Genomic DNA, 21,700 nt, shown 5'->3' on the forward strand with positions numbered 1-21,700 from the left:
AGAACCAGGCTTGTCTGCTTCTTCCCTCTCTGCCCTTCCACTGTGAGACTTGGCTAAGGACCTGTGATGGATGGCAGTGTTCACAAGTGACGTGGTAAGAGACTTTCATGCCTTTCACATGAATGAAGTTCTCTGGAAGCATTTGAGCGCTGCGTTCATGAAAATATTTCATTAGGTGCCTAAGTAGAAACTGGATTATTCCAAACATCCAGCCTCTACCCTTTGTGCTGTGCTTATGGATTATACTGCCATGGTCCTTGTGTACCTCCTCTTCTGGGCACGCACTTGTTTTGGAATCTCATAGAAGACAGGACATTCTAACACAGTGACAGTAATACTGAATGAAATGGAATGATGTAAGCTCCTAGAACCCTTCCTGCATCAGCCAGGAAACAAATGAAAACAGAAGGAAATGAGTGCATATACCCAAACCTCACGGCTTGCTCAGAAGAGTCAGTGAACTCATCTCCCTAGGATAGAAAGCCAACAGAGACCCAGCAAGCTTCTACAAACAGCAAAACGCTCTTCGGTAATCCTTCACGAGGCCTGGAAAAAAGGCTTTTCAAATGTATTATACTTCCTTATACAAGATTACTTGATCAGTTACAGGGAGGCCTTTCTCATCCCTCTTTCCCCACCCTTTTTCACTCCTCTGTTCACAATAGGAATTTTGGTTCAGGGGTGAAGTTGAAGAGACGGAAGAATTTTTTTTAGTAGAAATTCTTGTGTAATTTGACATCAGCTACAGACTTTGGTTTACACTTTGTGCTGCTCAGTGTCTTGTGACAGTTTTCTTCTTGTGTCTTTTAGATTTCTCATGGGTAAAATACTGTAGAAAAACTGACATGGTGATCAGCTGTATCATATAGCATGAGGGTATCTGGTATGTTTCTAGCTTTTTCTATGGAACCACAGTTTACTACTCTTTAACTCAAGAATCAGTGGTCGGTATATATCTATTACCAGGGTCCAGAGCAATCTGAGTTATTTCTTCTTAGCCTCTAACTTAGACTGAAGCTCTTTTATGCTACAGAGCTGTTCTGAGGTGGTTCTTGTTCAACTGAAAATTTCTCTTGAAACTTGCTTATGATGGCATTTGTCTTAATGGTGGTTCTAGTGGCCGTTTTGTTACCTTACTGCAAAATGGTCAAATAATGTAGAAAACATGCATGCTGTTCTTTGTTTTTTTTCATTACTTGTATGCTTACGCACAGTGTGAGACTTCAATAAAATATCATGGTAGTCTTTGTAGTGACTTAGGGTTACTTTTTGTCTTGTCTAACACTGGCTATTATTGGTAAGTGTCCAGGTTGTGATATTCCAGAGAATACCCAAGTCATTTTAAAATGTCACACTGACACAATATTTAAATACAAGACAAATAGAGAAGGTCAGAGTTGAGCACATCCAAAGCATTTGCTTTTAAATTAGTGTAAAATTTGAGATTCAGACCCGCCCTACAGCATGTTTGGAATGGCCTATGGAAGTACTTCCTGCCATACAAGAGATTGGAACTGACATGAAACCTGTCCTGTGAAAGAGCTGAGACTTTAAGCAAATACTTCTCTGAGTGCCAGACAAGGGCTGCTTAAGACCTACTTTACCTCTCTCTTCCTGTTAAATCCCTTTGCAGAGGTGCTCAAAAGTAACTCCACAATAAAATATTATTTCCAGCTCATTACAAAATTTGACATGCACACAAACTCTCCCCTTTACTTGAAGGAATGCACAGTTCTCAGAGAATAATCAGTTTTACTCAGATTTACAACAAAGACCATTTACAGCATTTCTGTGAAAAATAATGCCATTTTAAGACTGGCAGATGTTTTCCATTATCAAAGAGGAAGCTCATGTAAACTTTCTTTTCTTTTTTGCCTCAAAGAGTCATAAAGTAATTCAAACTCTTAAAAAAAGTCTCTTTAAAAAGTCTACTTTACCCAGCACTACCAAATCAGCATGCAAGCAAAACATTTAAACCGAACCGGCAGTGCTCAAACTAACTTTAAAAAATAAAAATCACATCAAGAGAGAAGGTGGGAGTAACTGTAGCTACATGGGAGGTCCTTTGGGTGTTACCGTTCAACGAGCCTGAACTCTGCGAGCAACGGCAGGTGGTCAGAGGAGTTATTTTCATTGGGAAGACCATTAACAGTCCAGAGATCTTTCTCTGTTAGAAGTGCCAGCCTTCCGAGGAGCTTCAGACCTCCGTGAAGAGAATCCTCTGTTCCTAAGTGAAAACAAACAGACAAAAACATTCACTGTAGACTAAAGTAAAAAAAAAAAAGTAATAGATGGCATTCATACATTTTCAGAAAGAACAGAACATGACAGTCTGTGGTTTTGTATGGAACAATAACCAAACAAGATGGTTTGGAATTTTTTCAATTTATTACTGTTCCCACACAGAAGGGCTTGCTCCCACAAGAGCTGCAGTACTCAGGACACAGCCCCTGCACTTTGCAGGAGGAGGAGCTGAGGTAAGAAGGGAAAGGGATTTATTTGTCCATTGTACCTTCCCTGAAAAAACCCTGATACAATCCAGTCTTATTCCTTAGCGCAGCAGCATGGCTGTACAGAACTGACATTTGCAAAATTAAGAATCTCATGAGATTTACTGGGACACACAACATTTCTATATCCTCAAGCATGCAGTTCTCCAGCAGGCAGACAATACTCTCTCTGCTGAGGATGAAAGCATTTTGGCATCTTCATTCCTAATTGCTTGTCATAAGAAATGGATCTTACCCAGTGTTTCCTGCTAACTTTTCATCATAGCCTTAAAAGAAATCTTAGAAGTACCAAACCTCCTCCCCCTTTCCCCCAGAGTAAAAGCATCACATTGGTCATGGTAGAGGGGAAGACGAATGATAGCTTTTTACAACTTCATTATTATTATTATTATTATTATTATTATTATTACACTATATTTAAAATGTGTCCTCATTAAAAACAAATAAACAAACAAACTACAAAGCAATCAGCAGCAGCAAGAAGTTTTTTTTTGCATTAAGAAATTCTATTGAGAACGAGATCCTTTGTGTTGCATCAAACTTTTAGAGTTCTCGAGCTGTCTCCTTGAGAGAGCAGACTATTCTGCACCCCTACCTGTTTGTTGCACAGAGATACTACAGAGGGAGCTGAGAGCTTTTCAGGAATGGCCCAAAACAGCAGCTGCAACTTTTGACAAAAATGTGCATGTAATGAATGTGTATGATCAGCTGATTTCAGAACTTCCAGCTGAATGTTTTAAGGGCTGGCTTACAAGTAGAACTATGTAAAGGATCGCCCAGCAACTGCTAAACTCCTTGCAGAGTTCAGGGTCTTCACCCCCTTTGCAAACTGCTAGCTTACCAGGCCTCTCACAACCCAGCAGCTGCTTTCTGCTGCCTTGAAGGAAATCCTTCTTGCTGTAAAAATATCTCAGTGTCTTTAGAGCACATGTCTGCTCAGCTCTTGAGCCAAATGTATTATTTGGCAGCACCTGCACTTCTACAAAGCAGCAGTTCATTGCTACAGAGAGCGTGGTCTGTATGCAGTGATTCATGCCAGCTCAGGGCATGCACTTTGGAAGCAACCAAATCAAATCCTGCAGCACCCAGGTAAGTACTAACTCCCTTTTCACAGAAACATTTCCAGAACACCAAACTAAGTTCTTGGGTAAGCATACCATACATTTTTAAGTCACAGAGCACTCAGACTGCACAGAACTCGGGAGGAATTTAGAGACTTCATTTGCTGTATGCGTTACGACTAACAAGACTTTGGTACATTCACTCAATGAATGTTAATGATCTAGACCCAAAGCATGAGAGATGAAGGTGCAGTTTTCATTTCAGTTACCAAGAACAACGTCAATCCACTAAAATCAGTGGCAATCTGCACTGGGAGCAGGATTAGAATCCAGGTTTCTTTGCTCAGAGTTCTGCAGAGCCATTTATCTGATGGCACTGCGCTGTGCACTCATGGCTGGTAGTGGCATGAGACACGCAGCTAACTGTAACGTGAAAAGCCTGCTGCTCAGGAGCACCACACTAACACACAACTACGATCAAAGCAGTGCAGTTCCCCACCAGGAAAAGCACCCACAGAGGCACTGCATCTTTCTTGCACCATCTGGTGAGTTTTAGCTGCAACTGCAATCAGGAGAGTGACAACTGGGCTTCTGCCTGTGCCTCCTCTCAGAGGAAAGGCCATTCACTTGACATTAATTACACCAAGACTATCTGAAAAGTAATTTTCTAGGAAGCAGCTCATTTAGCAGCTTTGGCACGTGTTAATAAAATTGCCATTTTATTGACTGAATAATTGGAAAAACGACTTTGTTGTAGGTCTGGCCGCTCAGATCCTCCAGGAGTCAACAGTATTTTCCAAGTGCTACTTACATCACTGATTTTCTGTAGCCTTAGCTCTTGGTTTCCATGCTGAGAGGGTAATTACAAGAATGTTTCTCTAGGTGAAAGAGTTTGCCCATTCCAGCTGTGGTAGGTTGACAAGGCAGCCATACCTCTGAGGTACTCGATATGGATCAAATTATCACGTTTCCCTTACAACCAGATCCAGAAGTTCCCTTTTAGCATCTCTGAAAAATAATTAAAAGTTGGTTTCTTTACCTGGTTGGGCAACAGAATCATCATTTGCTGCAGAATAGAAAATATAATCCACAGTGACTGCGCTTCGGGAGTGACAAGTTGTTACTTCTGGCAGCCCATTTTCAGGGAAGTAGTGAGAATAGACTGAAGACAGCTTAAAACAGTGCTGCAATTTTGAGGATAATCTAGATGGAATCAAAAGAAAAACATTTTATTTTCTTGCATTTCCTAGAAAAAGCCATCAAATGTTTCTTGTTCAAACAAAATAAACATCTGGATATGCAAGCAAACTGGTGTTTTCCTCAAGCAATCAGTCTCATCGCTTTTTGTGCTAGAAATGTTTATATAAGAATAGCTTATGAGAAAGGGACTGGCTGTGAAACTCATCTCTACCCGTGCCTTACTGTATGTAAAGAAATCAATGTTGTTTTTTTTTTTTCCTGAACTAAAACTTGAGTGTTTTCAAGTTAGGCTATACCTAAACTTTCCTCTATTCAGGCTCCTGTTCTGCCTTTCCTCATCAGCAGCCTGTCTGTTCCTCTTCAGTTCATCTCATCTCATGTATGTATTCAATTCTGAAAGAAAAAGGCACAATTGCACCTTTCAGCAGGAGAGCTCTTCTCTCTATCCCAGCCATTTGCTCCCATCAGCTCAGCAAATCACCCCTTCCTCAGCTGTACCGCCTCGCCCTGCATGGCTGCATTTTAAACCTGATCTGCAATATGTTCTTAAAATAAAATGTTTTGCTATTGTTTTTACAATTAAATCAGCCTGGATGGCAGTGGGTACAATACAAGAAAGCAACAATTTCTTTTCTAGAAATGGATGGGGAATAAGTTCCTCTTTTCAACTGACTCTACTGCCAACAGTTATACGATGCAGCTTCTGTGGACTTCTGCATCCTGTGTTTTGATGACCTTTTCCATCTATGTTTAGCAGAAGCGCAGCTTTCCTGAGACAGTGCAGCCTGCCCTAACAGCCTGACACCAGCCAGTGCCAAATGGTTAAGCAGGGAGTGAGATCTGGTTAAACATTCAGCAGTCCTGTGACTCACAGCCTAGCCAACAATCGTTGCATCTACACTGATTAAGTCGTGTACAACAGCTTTTTCTTCCATGACTTTTCCTTACCATTGCTCAAGTACTTGTGCGGTGTTGTTCAGCAGTTGGTTTTACTTCTGCTGAAAGCAAAGAGTTTGTCTGTTTTATATCTACTGCCTGGAAATTTGTCACAGTGAGTACATTCTCTACTTAACCCTTCAATATTTGCTCATGTTCTGCTAGCTCTAAATGATTTTCCAGTTAATTCTCTCCCAGCTTTTTTTTTTTTTTCCTAAATCAAGAGACCCAAGTCCATTTAGTCACTCTTCAGATCAAAGCTATTCCAATGACTTTGATCATCCTTGTTACTTCATTTCCCTTATAAGATGAAGCAAAAACCTGCAAGCAGTCTTCAACATGTGGCATGATACAGATTTATTTACACTAACATTCCATTTTCTGTACTGTTATCAACTCCCTTCCTCAGAACAGTTATTCCTTGCCTTTTTGATTACTAGGGGTTTCAATCTATTAGCAGTGATACCAAGATCTCAATTCTGATAAGACATGGCTAACTTAGAGCCTGATATCACACACAGACCATTAAAGGAGCTTCCTTCTCTTTTGCTTTATTTTACATGCTTTTCCCAGTTTGGTAAAGGCAAGTATATTCTTCCTCTAAAAAAAAAAAACAAACAAAACAAACACCTGTTTCTTCACAGCAGTCTACTGATTATTTTGCCAGATGGGCAGATTGGGATCAGTGTGCATCTTATATCCATGTCTGAAATCAAATGCAAGTCTGGTCTAAAAACAAAACCAATACAGCCCCCTCTCTCCCCCCCCAAATATCCAAGATCCAGTCAAAGGAATGCACCTTCTCCCCAACAACACGTACTTTTCAGATGCTATTACAATCTCTTTGGTGTTATCCAATGTTGCTTCCTCTGTTTTTTCTCCTGTCAAATAAAAATACATTCAGTTTACATTCAAAGAGTAGGATGTAGGTGAGACTATAATACTGAAAAGCTACAACAGAATATCTGAATATCTGTAAGTATGTTTATTTCTTGCGGCAAGCAAGGTACAATTCACAAAACTGGACTGAATTACTCTGTTCCATTATTTAGATTCCCTACATCACATTATTTCAAATTGTTCTGTCTGACGCACACAAAAGGTGGATGAAAGATGCAATACCACTCAACAAGGAATCACTTTCTTTTCCCATTTGTCTCGTGAGATACTCTTACTGTAATACATGAACACTGGAGCAGAACGTAGGCTGATGCTACATGCTGCATTCCTCTCTCTTCTCCCTGTCACAGCACAAGCAGTTTTCCTGATGCAAACACAGTAATCCTGATGTGATTATCTGTCAGCTCCTGAATGGCAAATTCTGTGTCTTCTCAAAGATTTAAATCTGGAAATGCTTATCTTGTACAATATTCAAATTCACACGTGAACAAACAACCTTACACTCAAACAAGCCCAACAATAAGTTTGTGCAAGCTCAAGGCTATTTTTTCCCCTTCTACTGTAAAAGATTATCTGTTTTTCAGTGCTTCCTGAAGGATGCTTTCAAAGGACCACAAAATCCATCAATCCCGAAACTGACCTGCATCATCTTCTTTTTGTTGCTGTTTTATTTCATACACACAGTTTTGTGAAATACCTAATTTTTTGGGCCAAATTGGAATAGATAAGATTCTTTGTCCCCTTGGAAACTGTTCTTGTCCAGAGACCTAAGAAAGACAACATGCTTTTTCAGAAGAAATCTGATTAAAAAAAAAAACCCTGACGTGACCACACATTTTCTGTACATTAAAAATGTAAGCAAAAAACAGCCCCTTAGAATAAGCATTTTATAGAAAGTTAACAAGCCATTATAAAAAACAGTGAATTCTCCCGATCATAGAACAGCTTGGGTTGGAAGGGACCTTAAAAATCACCCAGCCCCAGCCCTCAGCCATGGGCAGGGCTGCCCCCAGCTCAGCTGCCCAGGGCCCACACAACCCAGCCATGACTGCCTGCAGGGATGGGGCACCTCAGCTTCTCTGGGCAGCTGTGCCACTGCCTTGCCACCTCTCTGTGAAAAGCTTTTATCTAAACCTAACTTCTTTCAGTTGAAATCATTACCTCTTGTTCTACCACTACACTCCCTGATAAAGTGTCTCTCCCCATCTTTCTTCTTGAACCCCTGTAAACAGTGAAGGGCCACAGTGAGGTCTCTCTGCAGCCTTTTCCAGGCTGACCAGCCCAACTCCCTCAGCCTTTCTTCACAAGAGAGGTGTTCCAGCCCTCTGAGCATCCTCATGCTCTCCACTGGACCACTAAAACAGGTGCACATCCTTCCTGTGCTGGGGGCCCAGAGCTGAACACAGTACTCCAGTGGAGTCTCATCATTCCCTCTGTTTACTCCTATCAAGATATTTTGCAGCTACCTAATTTTCCAAGATAGGTGTTGTGACACGAAGCTGAGAGATTACTGAGAACACTGTTTGCAATGTAATAGGATTGAGTATAGACATCTCCCTAGCAGAATCTTATTTTATCTTTTTTGTGCTTATTCTGGGAGCAAGTAAGGACAAAGACAGGCTAAAAACAACTACCCACTGGCAACAAACACCACTGGGGCTGTTTTCCTATTTTCTCATTGTACATAGTTCTGTGCTTCCTATTAAATAGCTTTTGACATATCCAAGAGCTACGGCACACAAGAATTTACAAAGAAAACCATCTAACCTGAAACAGTTTAGCCTCAGCACCCAATCCCATATTTGATTTTTACAATTATTCTAACCACTGTAATTCAAAGCTCATCTAAAACAAAAGTCATCTTCTCAGAGAGAACAATATGCAATTGATTAAGTGGTTGTTTTCTCCTGCTTAAAGACCAGAGCACTGACAAACAGTGACACAATCATCCTGTGGATAACTGCATTTTAAGAACAATTAATTTGTTCGGCAGATTTTTCATTTGAGAGTGATAGAGGCAGATACAACATCCTGTAAGGCACAGCTAACAAACCCAGGCTTAACTCCACAGCAAATTTCTAGCAATTCTCTTTAATCAGAATCAACTTTTTTCCAGGTAAGAAATGAAAAGCTTACCTTCCCTATAGCAAGTCCTTCATAATTTAACTTCCCTTCCTTTATAAATCTGTACAGCGGAGAACCAGGAACAGAATTGAAGTCACCACAGATGATAATTGGGCAGAAGATACCATTCTTCTGAGGGGCGACGCTAGCAATCTCTGCCAGGAGCATTGCAAGTTGGGTCAGTTTGATATCCCCTCTCCTCGGGTTATACAGCAGATGCGTGTTAGCTATACAGATGGCAGCGTTAGTTTTACATGGAAATTTAGGCTGCAAAAGTAAGACTAGTCCAACGTTGTCTCTGTCCAAGAGTGGAATATCACGGCGAAAAAACTCCACGGGATTTGATGACATCAGCCTAAACTTAGAAGTTTTGAAGCAAATAGCACAGCCATCGGGTTTTCTTCCTGTCCGCATTTTGTACTCACAGTGATACCCTGCAGGAAAGGTAATTAAAAACAGAATACTATTAAAAAAATACAGATTCATTACAAAAAAAAAGTTACACTTCACACTACTTTTGTCCCTCCCACAGCAGTAAAGACTCAGTCTGAAGTAAGGAAGCCTAAGGGAAGTTCACTGCACTCTTTACATTCCTTTCTTTAATGTTCATCATTGAACTCTGCATCTTTTGAGGTTAAATTTTCTGATGCTTATGTTATTTTGGAGGACAGATGACTTCAATGGGAATTATTTGGTGTCACTAAATACAAAGCTAAGAGCAGAGTTCCTAAACAATATCCATCACAAACTCCCTAAGAGAAACTCAGACCTGAAAGGCTTCTGACAGAAATACCAAAACAACTGGGTCCCGATAAAAAGAAACTTATGTAAAACTTAGTTCCTATTTATCTTTCAAGTTGATGGGGATCATCCCCAGTATCTCGTTTTTCAAAAATAATTGTTTTAAGATGGCATTGAGCTGCCATCTCAAGTCAGGAAATAGTTCAGTATTAACTGCCCCAAATAAATTTCAGCTAGAAATGTAAAAATGTAAGTTTTTAGTACTGTATTTATCCAGTATTCTTTAAGTAAGAAATTATTTAACATAACTAACGATACATAAGTAATCAAGTATCACTAGCAATCATTAGACTTCACTAATGAAGGCTTCAAAATATGGTTCAGTAAGGAGAGTGAACACAAGAAGCATTCTGTCCCAACTTCAGTTTAAATACTGCAGGAAATTTGGTCCAATACCTTTCACAGTGTATAAGCATTTAAATAGTTTAAGATACCAAGCATCTTCTTCTCTATTCATGTTAGAGAAAAAAAAAATAAAATAAACCAAACAACCCAAAATATAAACCACAAGTCACATCAATGGAAGCAGACTTGCATAACAAAGGCTTTTTTCCTGGATATTACCTGTGAAGCATATCAGTGATTAAAAAAAAACCAACCGTACTGGCCATAAGATTTTCATCATACCCAAGGATTCCAAACTTGACTTGATCTCTTTCCTATAGTGGTCTTCTTGGACTTCTTGTAAACAAAGTACCTGAGGCAAAAAAAAGTTTACAACAAAAGTATTACTTTGTCTCTCTGTTGGCAGCCTCTGTACATTCAGACAAAACCAAGAAGATGTTAGATTTTTTTTTTTTCCCCATAATCCTACAAAAGGATTCAGTCTCCCACTAAAAACAAAAACAAAACCTTAAAATGAAATATTTGCCAATGAAAACCAGCTGTTCAGTCTTGCATGTCCTTCGCACTAAATAATTTCTGGCACAGTTGAAGACACAGACTTCAGCTCTAGAGGTTCAGAATCTGACACTGCCATAGAGAAAGGTGCCCTATTTTCCCACTCTACATCTATCATCAGATGTGCTGAAGACACCATACTGCACTGAGTGGATCTTCAGCTATACTTGCATAAACTGTTCTTAAATCCAGTGCCTTCTTTACTGCACACTATTAAAGCATGCATTAAAGACAAAAGGAGATTTCTGTGAAGAGAAGGTTCTAATATTGAAAAATAATTTTGCTGCATGTCAGCAGAACATTGGTGTCATTTCAAAAAGACCAGGAAGTCAGGGACAAAAGGCAACCATGAATATTGCATACTGTACAGTTTGCTTTTCCTCTAAGTTTGGACCATAAGTAGTGCATTATAAATCATAAATCAGAACTTCTGTTAGGCATGACATAACCAACAGCTCAGCTGGATTCACAAGACAGCCCATCCACTAAACTAAAAACCATCAAGGATTGGCTACCCCATTTCATCAGTTCTAATAAATATTTCATTTCATCCGTTCTAATTAATAGCCACGTGCTTGTTTTCTACTCACATCTGCATCCAGCTGTTTGATTTCTTGTAGAATGTTGGGAAATCGGTATGTCCAGATTAACAAACGTTGTCTGCAGTGTTTGTACAGGTGGGAGTTATCTTCTAACAAATTCTGTGAGAGGATGTTGTAGGACATGACTGTGAAATCAAATTTGGCTTCACATTCTCTATTACTTTGGTCAGTTTCTGCACTTTCCAAGATTTTCATTGTCCTGCTGTGCTGACAGAAATATTCCCAGTGTCTTTTGATATTTCCTGTTAAAAACACACGCAGCAGAAAACCACATGACTTCTTACTGCTCTTAGAAATCATTCTACTAGCAACTACTTGCCTTGGAAATTGCTTAACCAATTCTAAAAGCTCATCTGATTAGCAGTGATTTAGAATCTCCATTGAAGATGATCTTTATATAAGCATCTGTGAACAGCACAGCAGAAAACAGTTATATGCCCTGCATTTCTAATTACTTTGAAAACAGGAAACTGGCATGTTCTAAGGAGATTGCTGCTGTCATACCATACCACCCCACTTTGCTAGTTCTTCCTTGCAGGAAGGCTGCTGGCCCAGGAAGTCAAATCCAGTCTCTGACAGGCTTATATCACTGCCTGCCCCTACATCCTAAATGCAATGTATCTGCAATGAATTCAGCAAGGCTTCAAATATTACTTTCATAGTGGGAGAGAAGTCATGCTGCACCTTTGTGACACTGTAACATTTTTAAAACAGATGTTTCCTGGGAGAGGTGCCAAGAAAAACAGTAACTCAAAAGAGGTGGGCAATGTTGCATCTGACTTGTTACAAGTTCTATGTTCTTAATAAAAAGAACAAACAAGGCAAAGAAGCAAAAAAACATCTTTTACCTTTCTTACTACTCTCACTTTTTTCATCTTGTGAGACAGAAACACATAAAGTTTCTTTCTGCTCAGAGAAGTTTGGTTCTTCTGGGGCTGGAGAATCCGGCTGGGTGCTGAGCCTCCTCTTCTTTGTCAGTGGTTCTTCTCCCTCAGATTTCATAGTGGGGTTAGGCAGGTAAAAGCAAGAATTTTGTGCGAAGTTATCGAGCTGCCAATTAGAATTCTGAAATTGCCTCCAAGGTCCAAAAAATGGTGGGAGCCTCCAGTTTGTTGAGAAATCAACCGGAACAGGCAGAGGGAACGAGGCCCATGGGCAGTGTCCAGCCCATCTCATACAGGTGGGAACTGGGCTGCCAAAGGCAAATACCTGAGAACCGTTGACATGGGCGATCCAGTCTCGGCCCAGCCTCTGCACATGACGGGGCAGCATGGGGTGTCTACCAATGAAAGTGTACATTTTGTTACTTAAATCCAACAAAACGTGCCTATAGAAGGCTGCAAATGCAATATAAAAGCCCCTCTCTACAAGTTAACACACACAGGGTATTCATTTTTCTATTAGTTCTAGTTCAACTACACGAGAGAAGAATCAGATTTTTAGATACCGCTTACACATTACAACCTCTTACTTGGAATTTCAAATGTAGTGGGCACATGTAGAAATGTAAACCTTAACCTGGAGGGTGACTCGCAAAGCGAGACCTCAGGAACTGAGGCAGAAGAGGGAAAAGGACACAAGCGCCATTTAATTTTCACACTCTCCCTCTTAGTAACTGTCTACAATTCCGCCTTGTTGAATTCAACGCCACATCTTCCAAGCGCTCAGCAGGACAACTTTTACAAAAAGTCATTTGGCGTGCTGCTTGAGCTTCTTTAAAAGGCTATTAGAAAGGAGTCAGAAAAGCACCGACTTGCAAGAAGTCGGGAATTTGCTGAAAGAGGCGCTGACAAGGACCGTGCCATGACGACAAGGAAACAGACGGTACGGATGCTCACTTCCTTTCAGGCGCCACAGACAGCAAAGAAATCTCACGCCTGCACCGACTTCCGCTGGGCACCGCAAAGGCGCTTAAAGCAACCGGCCGGCACGGCCAGGCCTCCCGCAGCCGCGCGCGGCGCCCCCGGGTTCCGGGCCTGTTCCCCCAGCAGCTGCCCCACCGCCCAAGGGAGGCCGACGCGACACCCAGGCCCGGCGGAGGCCTCACGGCGCCCTCAGGCCCGGCACCCCGAGACCCTGATCCTCGCCCGCCGCTCTTTACCTCACGGCGGGCCCAGGGCCAGGCCCGGCCCTGCGGAGCCCCGCTAGCTGCTCCGCCGAGCCCTGGCTCCCCCAGAAGGGGTCATTCCAGGGCAGCGCCAGCTCCGCCCGCCGCCGCCGCCGCCACAATCCCTGCCTGCCGCTTACCTCGCGAGGGCGCTAGCTAGGCCACGCCCGCTCGCCTGTGGGACTTGTAGTCCGAAGGCCGCCCTGCCGTCCCGCCGCCATCTTGGTTTTGGGAGGGCCGGCGCCAAGCCGCGCCGCCACGTTGGGCCCAGGGCGGGGTGAGGCGGCAGGCGCCATCTTGGTTGTGGGCGGCTCGCCCTGCTGTGAGGAATTCGAGCGGGTGGGAGCTTGTGCGTCACCTTCGGCTCTCAGAGAAATGAAATGCTGCTGTTCTTACGTGCTAGGCATATTTTGGAGACAGAAAAGACACCCGTAGGCAGCAGCATCAACGGCAGTTATTTTCTAGAGCAGAGAGAATTTTCCCATAGCATGTAATTATTTTCTTTATTCTGATGTGCAGTAGCTGTGAGGACAGTTGTTTTTTTTTTTAAGGTAAGCCTTTAAGAAAAGAAACATATGTTGGTGAACACAGAAACTGTAAACAAAAAAAATAGAAGTAAGAGATTAATTTAATCATACATTGAAAATCTCTTCACTTCTGTATTTTGTTATTATTTCTTACTTTGCCCCAAGTAAATTTTAATAACCCAGTAACATTTAATTACATGTAATCTCTTCTAATAATTATTTTGTATATCTAGGCTATACTACCTATGTTAAGAGAGATTCTTTGAAATAGGTACCCCCAAATACTGGTTTGTAACTAGCAGCCAAGTATTTCATGAATCATTTGAGCTTTGGGAACTCCCCAGTGATCTGAGGCTACTGGCTCACTGAGGAATGCTTTGATTGATTATGCTGAACACGAGAAGAGAAGAGCCGTGGTGCTTCAGCAAAATGGTCCAGAACTCAGTTTCCTGCCTGCTAGAAGGGGTTGGCAAAAGGTGCCTCAAGATGTGCAGGGACCAAGCAAACTGCAGCTGAATGCTTTCCCTGCCTCTAGCTGCTTTGAGTGTAGTAGATTTCCTGAGCCTGATGCAGTTGTCTTTTCAGTAAATCTTAGTGGCTCTCTCCCCAAATACTTGAACTTGTGAACTTTTTCACAGAATCACGGAATTGTAGGAGTTGGAAGGGACTTCTGGGGATCATCTAGTCCATTCCTGCTGATAAAGCAGGTTTCCTACAGCAGGTCACACAGGAAGGCATCCAGGTGAGTTGTGAATATTTCCAGATATATTTCTCCTTCCCTGGGCAGTTTGTTTCAGTGCTCTGTCCCCCTTGAAGTACAGAATTTTTCCCTCATGTTTGTATAGAATGTCCTGAGTTCCAGTGTGTGCCCACAGCCCCTTGTCTTATTGCTGGGTACCACTGAAAAAAGCCTGGCCCCATCTACTTGACTTCTGCCATTTGTATATTTATAAGTGTTGATAAGGTCCCCTCTCCGTCTCCTCCAGACCGAACAGCCCCAGGTCTCTCAGCCTTTACTCATAAGGGAAATGCTCCAGGCCTTTAATCATCTTGAACTCTGAACTCTCTAGAAGTTCCCTGTCTTTCTTGAACCGGTGAGCCCAGAACTCAGCACAGTGCTCCAGATGTGGCCTCAGCACATTTTATTTTGTTTTTTTTTAACGTGCTCCAGGATGCCATTACCCTTCTTATTCACACGAGCAAACTGCTGGCTTTTTTTTTTTTTTTTTTTTTTTTTAAATCAACAACATAATTTGAGAAAAGTTGTGCAAGGCTAGCTAGTATTCATCATGTGAAAACTTGTTTATCTATTTGTCTAATTCCTACCAGCCTCTGGCTGTGTTGAAAGAGACATTAAGCAGTGCACTCCCATCCATCTTCTCCATACAACTCATGATTCTGTGGACCATTAACATATCCTTTTGTGTTATTTCTTCTTCCCTGCCAAACCCCCCCAGACCGTTTTGTTGTTCTAAATGAAATAAAAAACAAAAAACAAAAAACAAAAAACTATTCAGTATCTCTGATTATTTTTATTTTCCTCCTTCTGAGGTTTCCTTAGCTCTAGTATTTATATATTCTCTGACTATACAAAATATGTAAAGCTTAGTCCAGCCATAGAACTGTAGTGTTGCAACACATTCCTCTCTATCTACTGAACTCCTACTGCTGCTTCTCTGCTCCTCTTCCCACCAAACTAACTTTTGAATAAGGCAGATTTAAAATTGGCATGTTTTTCTCAGAAGGTGCAGAGGAGTTAGCTTTTGAAATGATGTATGTCCTGCTATGTCATTCACTAGAGATTAATCAGTGATGCCTTCAGTACCACTGATTTCTGTTGGTACCATTAAAACCTCAGAACTTCCACATCTTATAAGATGTAATTAGTAAGGACCACTTCATAAGCAAGTTCATGTTGGAAGTGGTTGTTTAATCACGTTTTTGCACTGGAAGGTTGTATGAGCTGCATGTTATAAATACTCAGTATGCCATACTGGAAAACATTTCCTTGTTTCCTTGAGCAAGTGTGTCCTCTGGATTTATGCTACCACCAATGCAATTGGAGCAGCTGCAAACTTTTCACAGCAATATTACAGAAGATGAGAATAATAAAGTATCCTGAGGTCATTCTAACCCCTTCCTTTCAAATTTAAACAAAACCTTAGAGTTTGTATGTACATTAAAATTACTCCAACCAGAAGATCTTGTATTGGAATTTTTCCTTTAATGAAACTTCAGCCACATTATCATTGGTATAAGAAATCATTCACTATCCAATGGATTTCGTTGCTTGTCTTTAGCTTTGGGACTTGGAAACTTACTTTGGAAGGATGGTGATCAATACCAATTTATCTCTGAAGTAATTCTTTTGATATTTACTCGCACGAGGTTGGATATACCACCTTGTCAAAGACATAAAAGACATGCTTCTCTCTAAAGATAAGTGGGTGTGGCAGGTGAGGTTCTATCCATGTCACCTTCTCTTCCTCATCTCTTAAGAAAGTGTCTACCCAAAGCAGGGTAGACCAGACAGTTCTTAGAAAATGAAAGTATAAAGAATCTTCCTAGCAACTTGATAGAATCATAAAATCATTAAGGTTGGACAAGACCACTAAGATCATCTAGTCCAATGCCAACCCACCCCCACCATGCCCACTGACCACATCTCTCAGTGCCACATCTCCACGTTCCCCAAATGCCTCCAGGGACAGTGACTCCACCACCTCCCTGGGCAGCCTGTGCCACTGCCTCACTGCTATTGCTGAGAAGAGATGTTTCCTAATATCCAACCTGAACCTCCCCTGATGTAACTTGAGGCCATTCCCTCTCATCCGTCACTGTAACCCAGGAGAAGAGGCTGAACCCACCTTGCCAGCACCTCCTTTCAGGCAGTTGTAGAGAGCAATGGAGTATCTCCTGAGCTTCCTCTACAATGTTCTCTCCATCAGCTCCCCATAAGGTCTGTGTTCCAGATCCTTTACAAATTCCTTGCCTTCTCTGGACGTGCTCGAGGGCCTCAATGTGTTTCTTGTAGTGAGGGACCAGTGATAGCTTGGAATGCCAAAGTAATCCAGATAAATCCGAGAGACAGGGTGCTATGAAACTCACTTTCGGCCATTTCTGCCCTATGAGGTGTATATCCCCACACAGGATGACTCCTATTGGGATTGCACTGCTCAGAGCAGCAGCTGTGCGTGGATGCTACAACGTTCCATTTGGAGGCACTGAGCTCCTCCGACCCGATCTTGCTGAGCTCTCCGGGCTTTCACGAGGAAATCTGCGGGCACGTGATCCGTCTTCAGTCAGATCGGTCCCGGGAGGGGAACGTCCCGCTCCGTCGCGCCTCCTCCCCTGCCCGCGGAAGTCCGCACAACCTCCCTTACGCCCCTCGGGCGGGGCTCCCTGAGGCGGCGGGCGGGAGGGCGCGGCCGGGCCCGGCACCGCCCGGGCGGGGCGGGGCGTTCCGGGGCTCCGCTTCCGCCGCGGTCGGGCCCCGTTGCGGCGGCGGGCAGCATGCTGAGCCCGCGGGAGCGCGGCGGGGAGCTGGCCCGCTTCTACACGGTGACGGAGCCGCGGCGGCACCCCCGCGGGCACACCGTCTACAAGGTCACGGCGCGGGTGAGTCAGCGCCGCCCGGGGCCGCGCCGCCACCGCCCGGGCCTCAGCCTCGGCCCGCTGCCCGCTCCCCGGCGGCGGCCGCAGCCCTTCCTTTCGCCTTTCCCGGCCGGCTGGGGGGCCGCCGGGCCGGAATAGTTGTGCAGGGACCCCTGTCTGCAGGGCTGCGTGGGCTCGGGCCTCTGCCCTGTGACGGTGCTGGATGCTTGTCGCCTCCATCTTCCCATTGAAGCCCAATAGGGAGAAGGAGTATGTAAATACGTGGAGAAAGCTGCGAGAGGAGTGGGAGTTCAGGTCACGGGTTGGTGGGTGTATTGAGACCACCAGGAAGGACAGGGTGTGTTCGGATGGCTGTGGTCGTGCGGGTGCTGTGGCTGTAGGTGTTCTGCCTGGGAAAACAATGTGTCTGCGTGTATCCCCCTAACCTTGGCATTTTGTACCTGTCTTTATGCTGTAGCACTCAGGTTTTTTGAGCACGATCACACTGCATGAAATCATTTTGTACAACTAAAAACCTATTTTTAATCTTATTCCCTGCCTCGCTCCCCCACCCCAAATGAGAGCTCCAAAAGTAGTGTCTCCTATTCTGATGTGTTGGCACACAATGTCAGAGGCATATGTTGGTGGTACGGCAGCAGAGGGTGAACCTTTCCACCAGTATCCCATTACATGTTGTTGCTGTGTGACACATGGCAGCAGAGGGGCACTCTGACAAAATGGTGTCTGACATGGGAGTGCATGAGGCAAAGGTATGGAATTTAATTCCTCCATATGGAAAAATTAGCACCCACTAATGGTCACCAACACTTGTTGAACGTTGATGGAGATCAAACAGTGGGTGTGAGCATGTGAGGCGGTGGGTGATGTGTTTCAGAAGAGATGAAAAGGATGTGAAAGACAAGCAACATTCTGGACAGCCATGCTTACGCAGGCTCTTGTTCATTGCTGGTGAATATACCATAGTTAATGGTGGTGACTGAGTTGAAAAATAGTGGTTTGTAGCTGAGAATTTGCACTGTTAAAGAGTGTTGTTGTGCTCTTTGTTGTATTTTCTATGGAAATAAATTGTAGGCATTACTTTGGGAGCAATCTACAGATGTGTATTAATGCAAACACAGATATGGGATGTGCTAGATACTTTTTAGTCAAATAAACTACTTTTTATTAAGAGCCAGATAAAGGTTGTGGGTTATTTTTTTTTTTTTTTTTTTTTTTTCCCCTCAGAGATTTTAATCTAAAAGAGAAAGATTAGGTTGTGCTTGCAGTCAGAGCCTCTGGATGAGGATTAAGGGGATGAATCGCAAAGCAGATGTTGTCATGGGTGTCTGCTATTGGCTGTCCCTTCCATGATGGTAGTACAGATGAGCTATTCTGTAGGCAGTTAGGGGGAATCGTAGCATCAGCTGAACTCATCCCTATGGGAAACTTCAACTGTTCAGACACAAACTGCTGTGACAGCTGAGTCTAGGGAATTCCCAAAGCAAGTTGAAGATAATTTCCTGTTGCAAGAAATAAGTGAGACAGCTAAGGGGGAAAAGTGTCCTCCTAGAGCTGTTTGAGAACAGGGAAGGCCCTGTGGGAGAAATGTTTTGGCCACAGCACTTTTGCAGTGGTTATGTTCAAACATTTTGGAGGGAAGAGAAGAAAGGTCAGCATTACCACTCTGGACTTCAGGAAAGGAAACCTTATCCTACCTGAGCTAGCAGTGTTCCCTGGGAATCAATTTTGGAAGGCTTGGGGGGATTCCATGCAAGCTGGTCACTCTACAAGCACCACCTTTTAAAGTCCAGCAGTGGGCAGTCCTGCTATGCTGTAAGTCAAGCAAGTGGGGCAGCTCAAAGGGTTGCAGTGAATGGGGCTGGCTGGTGGCTGGTCACCTGGCTGGTGGTGTTCGACTAAGGAGAGCAATGGGTGCTACGCTGGGGGCAGAGTAATGGTGGGCACAGTGCAGAGTGGGAGATGTCAAAGTAAGTGATGTTTTGGTACTTGCAGACTTGTTCAGGAACAGGCTGTGGTTAACTAGCAAGAAATGACAGTGTGTCTCTGTGTCCTGTAAGTTGGAGCCGTGCTGGTGGTGTGGTTTTCCAGGAGATGCAGTTCAGAATTGGGGAGCATGCAGGCTGCCGTGGTTTTCCTGCAGAACAAGGAGTTGGTCAGCCTTTGATCTCTCCAAACTAAGCTGTTAACCAGAGATATTTCATTCTTTGCTGTGTTTGGATGTTGAAAGTCCTCGAAATACAAAATTATTTAATTTATGCAGCAAAGCATGTGCTGTACGAACAAATGTAGAAATACAAGTAGCATTTGTCTCACCTCAGTGGGTCTCTATCTGGTAATCTATTATGTAGTACTTGAAGTGAGGATTTGAAGTGTTAGATGTTGGACAAATGATTTAAAAATAATTCAGTGAACATATCTGCTGCAGTCCCTTTTTCTCCCCTCCTATTCCTCCCTCCTGTTCCTGCAGTGCTCTGGCTCCATGGTTGATATCACAGCACTACAGCTGTATTGGCTGAGCTGATGCTCAGCAGCTCTGGGGGACCAGCAGGAAAAAAGTGGGGTGGGTCTTCCCCTTGCATTGAATCCCTTTGTGACAAACCCGGGGCACTAAGTGTGCTAGTGGAGATGCCTTTCAATGGTGCGTGAGTGAATCCTTTCTGAAACTACACTGAGGCCACGTATTTATAAAGTAGATTTGATAAGTTAACCATAAACACAGAGTAAAGTATCAGGAAGTGATGATAGCAAGAGAATTGCTTATATGACATCTGAAAATGTAGGCTACTCATAAAAGTTCAGAAAATTGAGCAGATTATAGTTACTAATTAAAATTCAACTGAGTTGCATTGGCTATCTGCAGGAATGGGCTATTCTGAGATACGTAGCTCAAAGGTGAGGTATGAGATCCTTTTAGAGTTTCTCTTTTCAGATCATAATGCAGTAGTTATGCATTGCTCAGCTCATTGATGGGTATCACAATGATATTTTTAAAATAGATGGAAGTTGCTTGCATTAAAAATTTGCAGAAGGAGCCAATTGCATTGATCCTTGTGGGAGAACTAAAAATGTGCATTGAAAACTTGGGGGTTAGTTTTTTTTGGCAAGTCTCTGGATTGATTGTAGGTTTGGTTGAAGGGGAAGACCTCTTTTGGGGTTGACCTTCAGGAAAGGATATGAAGAACAAAGTAGGAAGACACATTAATTATTACATACTGACTTAAAGTTGGCAGGACTGGTAGATATAGAAGGCAGTGTAACATTATAACAAGTGTGGAACAGGGCCTCTGGGTTTTATTCCAGATTCTTACTAACTGTCTGGTAATTACTCATCTCTCTGGGTCTCCTTCTGCCCATCTGGTAACTTTCCTAGCTGCCAGAACTGGTGTAAGACTTTAACTAAAGGTGAACTGCAAAGCCAAACAGCTGGTGCACGCCCTTTGGTCTCCTTTTGATGCACAGCCGTACCTGTGGTACCTTCCTTCCTCAGCTCTACAGCTTCCCTACATCAAGTACGCCAGCTGCTGGAAAAGAAGGGTCGGAATTGTTCACAAATGGTACACAGGAACTGGCTGGTAGTGAATGAGGTAGCACAGCCACAAGGTTAAAGTTTGGTCAAGTTGCCAAATGTGACATTAGTCACAGATTTCCTTGGATTGAGGAAAAGCTGAGGAAAGGTTTGTCAGTGCAGGCTGTTACAAGGGACTGACAACTGAGTGATGCCCGAGGCCAGTGAGATGGTGTTCTATGCTGTGTAACATGAGTCATGTAACTCCTTTAACTTGCCCCTGTATGTCACCAGTTCACAGTGCTAATTGTTTTGGGGTGTGCCAGTGTGCGGATAGTCTGAGTTTGGGGTGAGAGTGCCCTGTTTATTTAACACTGGGCTAATTATTGTGCTAAATGGCTTTGGCTGAGTTATAATGAAGGATATACTGACTGACACAAGGTAATTGCAGTTATGAAATACAGATACCTGGTTTCGATGTGTTTGATTGTGTGGATGTGCTCTTACTGGTGTGACCAATGCAGAACTTGGATTACGAAGGCTTTTTTGCAGTCAATGTTTATTTATGGAAAGAAATCCTGACAAAACACAGGCTTCTTGATGGTGTGCAGTCAAGCCTCATTTTCACTGCAGTTTTCCTCTGGACAAAGTCATTTATAATTAATTAGGGAAAGAGCGTTTAAGCAGAAACAAGTACAGAAGGATGGAATTAGTTGCGTGTGCACGTTGATGGCTGTAAGTGAAGTGAAAATACTGTCTTAATGAATACAAAGCCTTACATTCACAGCAAGGCAGTGAGTGACTTGTATTACGCTAAGCATAGCCTTAATTAGCTCTGCTTAGTGGGAGTAATGTGACCCAAATATGAAATAATAGAAGAAGATGGGAAAGATGAGGGGGGTGCACTCTGTG

At 42.9% G+C, this 21,700-nt stretch overlaps 2 protein-coding genes across 7 annotated transcripts in view; one reads left to right on the forward strand and one right to left on the reverse strand.

Moving 5' to 3' along the window:
* Nucleotides 1-1,686: 1,686 nt before the first annotated feature.
* On the reverse strand, nucleotides 1,687-13,673 carry ANGEL2 (angel homolog 2). 5 transcript variants are annotated; one of them, XM_042880375.1, is made up of 9 exons: nucleotides 13,538-13,673; nucleotides 11,883-12,313; nucleotides 11,023-11,276; nucleotides 10,160-10,229; nucleotides 8,744-9,165; nucleotides 7,248-7,374; nucleotides 6,528-6,588; nucleotides 4,611-4,774; nucleotides 1,687-2,227 (listed from the first exon to the last, which is right to left on the reverse strand). In XM_042880375.1, exons 1-9 carry the CDS (start codon nucleotides 13,546-13,548, stop codon nucleotides 2,073-2,075), a joined length of 1,695 nt encoding a protein of 564 aa, XP_042736309.1. In that variant the 5' UTR covers nucleotides 13,549-13,673; the 3' UTR covers nucleotides 1,687-2,072. The 5 variants fall into 5 exon arrangements, 4 of the variants coding, with proteins under 4 accessions (XP_042736309.1, XP_042736317.1, XP_042736331.1 ...); XM_042880383.1 differs by lacking the exon at nucleotides 13,538-13,673 and adding an exon at nucleotides 13,282-13,352; XM_042880397.1 differs by lacking the exon at nucleotides 13,538-13,673 and adding an exon at nucleotides 13,136-13,275.
* A 3,508-nt stretch (nucleotides 13,674-17,181) lies between these two features.
* RPS6KC1 (ribosomal protein S6 kinase C1) overlaps nucleotides 17,182-21,700 on the forward strand; it is an 84,148-nt gene continuing 79,629 nt past the window's right edge. For both annotated transcript variants that reach the window (XR_006180674.1, XM_042880245.1), the window contains exon 1: nucleotides 17,182-17,286. Coding sequence is in view for 1 of the 2 variants with exons in the window: in XM_042880245.1 (XP_042736179.1) it covers nucleotides 17,182-17,286 (105 nt within the window). In the remaining variant the exon portion in view is untranslated. The remainder of the gene's footprint in view (nucleotides 17,287-21,700) is intronic.

The sequence above is a fragment of the Lagopus leucura genome, unplaced genomic scaffold, assembly GCF_019238085.1.
Source record: "Lagopus leucura isolate 7727_CA_CO unplaced genomic scaffold, USGS_WTPT01 Super-Scaffold_73, whole genome shotgun sequence".
Taxonomy (NCBI): domain Eukaryota; kingdom Metazoa; phylum Chordata; class Aves; order Galliformes; family Phasianidae; genus Lagopus; species Lagopus leucura.

What these genes read in the sequence shown, in the direction of transcription:
- ANGEL2 (XM_042880367.1), bottom strand. Translation starts at nt 12,333, where the DNA reads ATGTACACTTTCATTGGTAGACACCCCATGCTGCCCCGTCATGTGCAG. An exon ending in ATTGTAATAGCATCTGAAAA is followed by an intron (nt 4,775 to 6,527) that starts GTACGTGTTGTT and finishes GATTCCATCTAG; the next exon opens with ATTATCCTCAAAATTGCAGC. An exon ending in TGATTCTGTTGCCCAACCAG is followed by an intron (nt 2,228 to 4,610) that starts GTAAAGAAACCA and finishes GTTTTCACTTAG; the next exon opens with GAACAGAGGATTCTCTTCAC.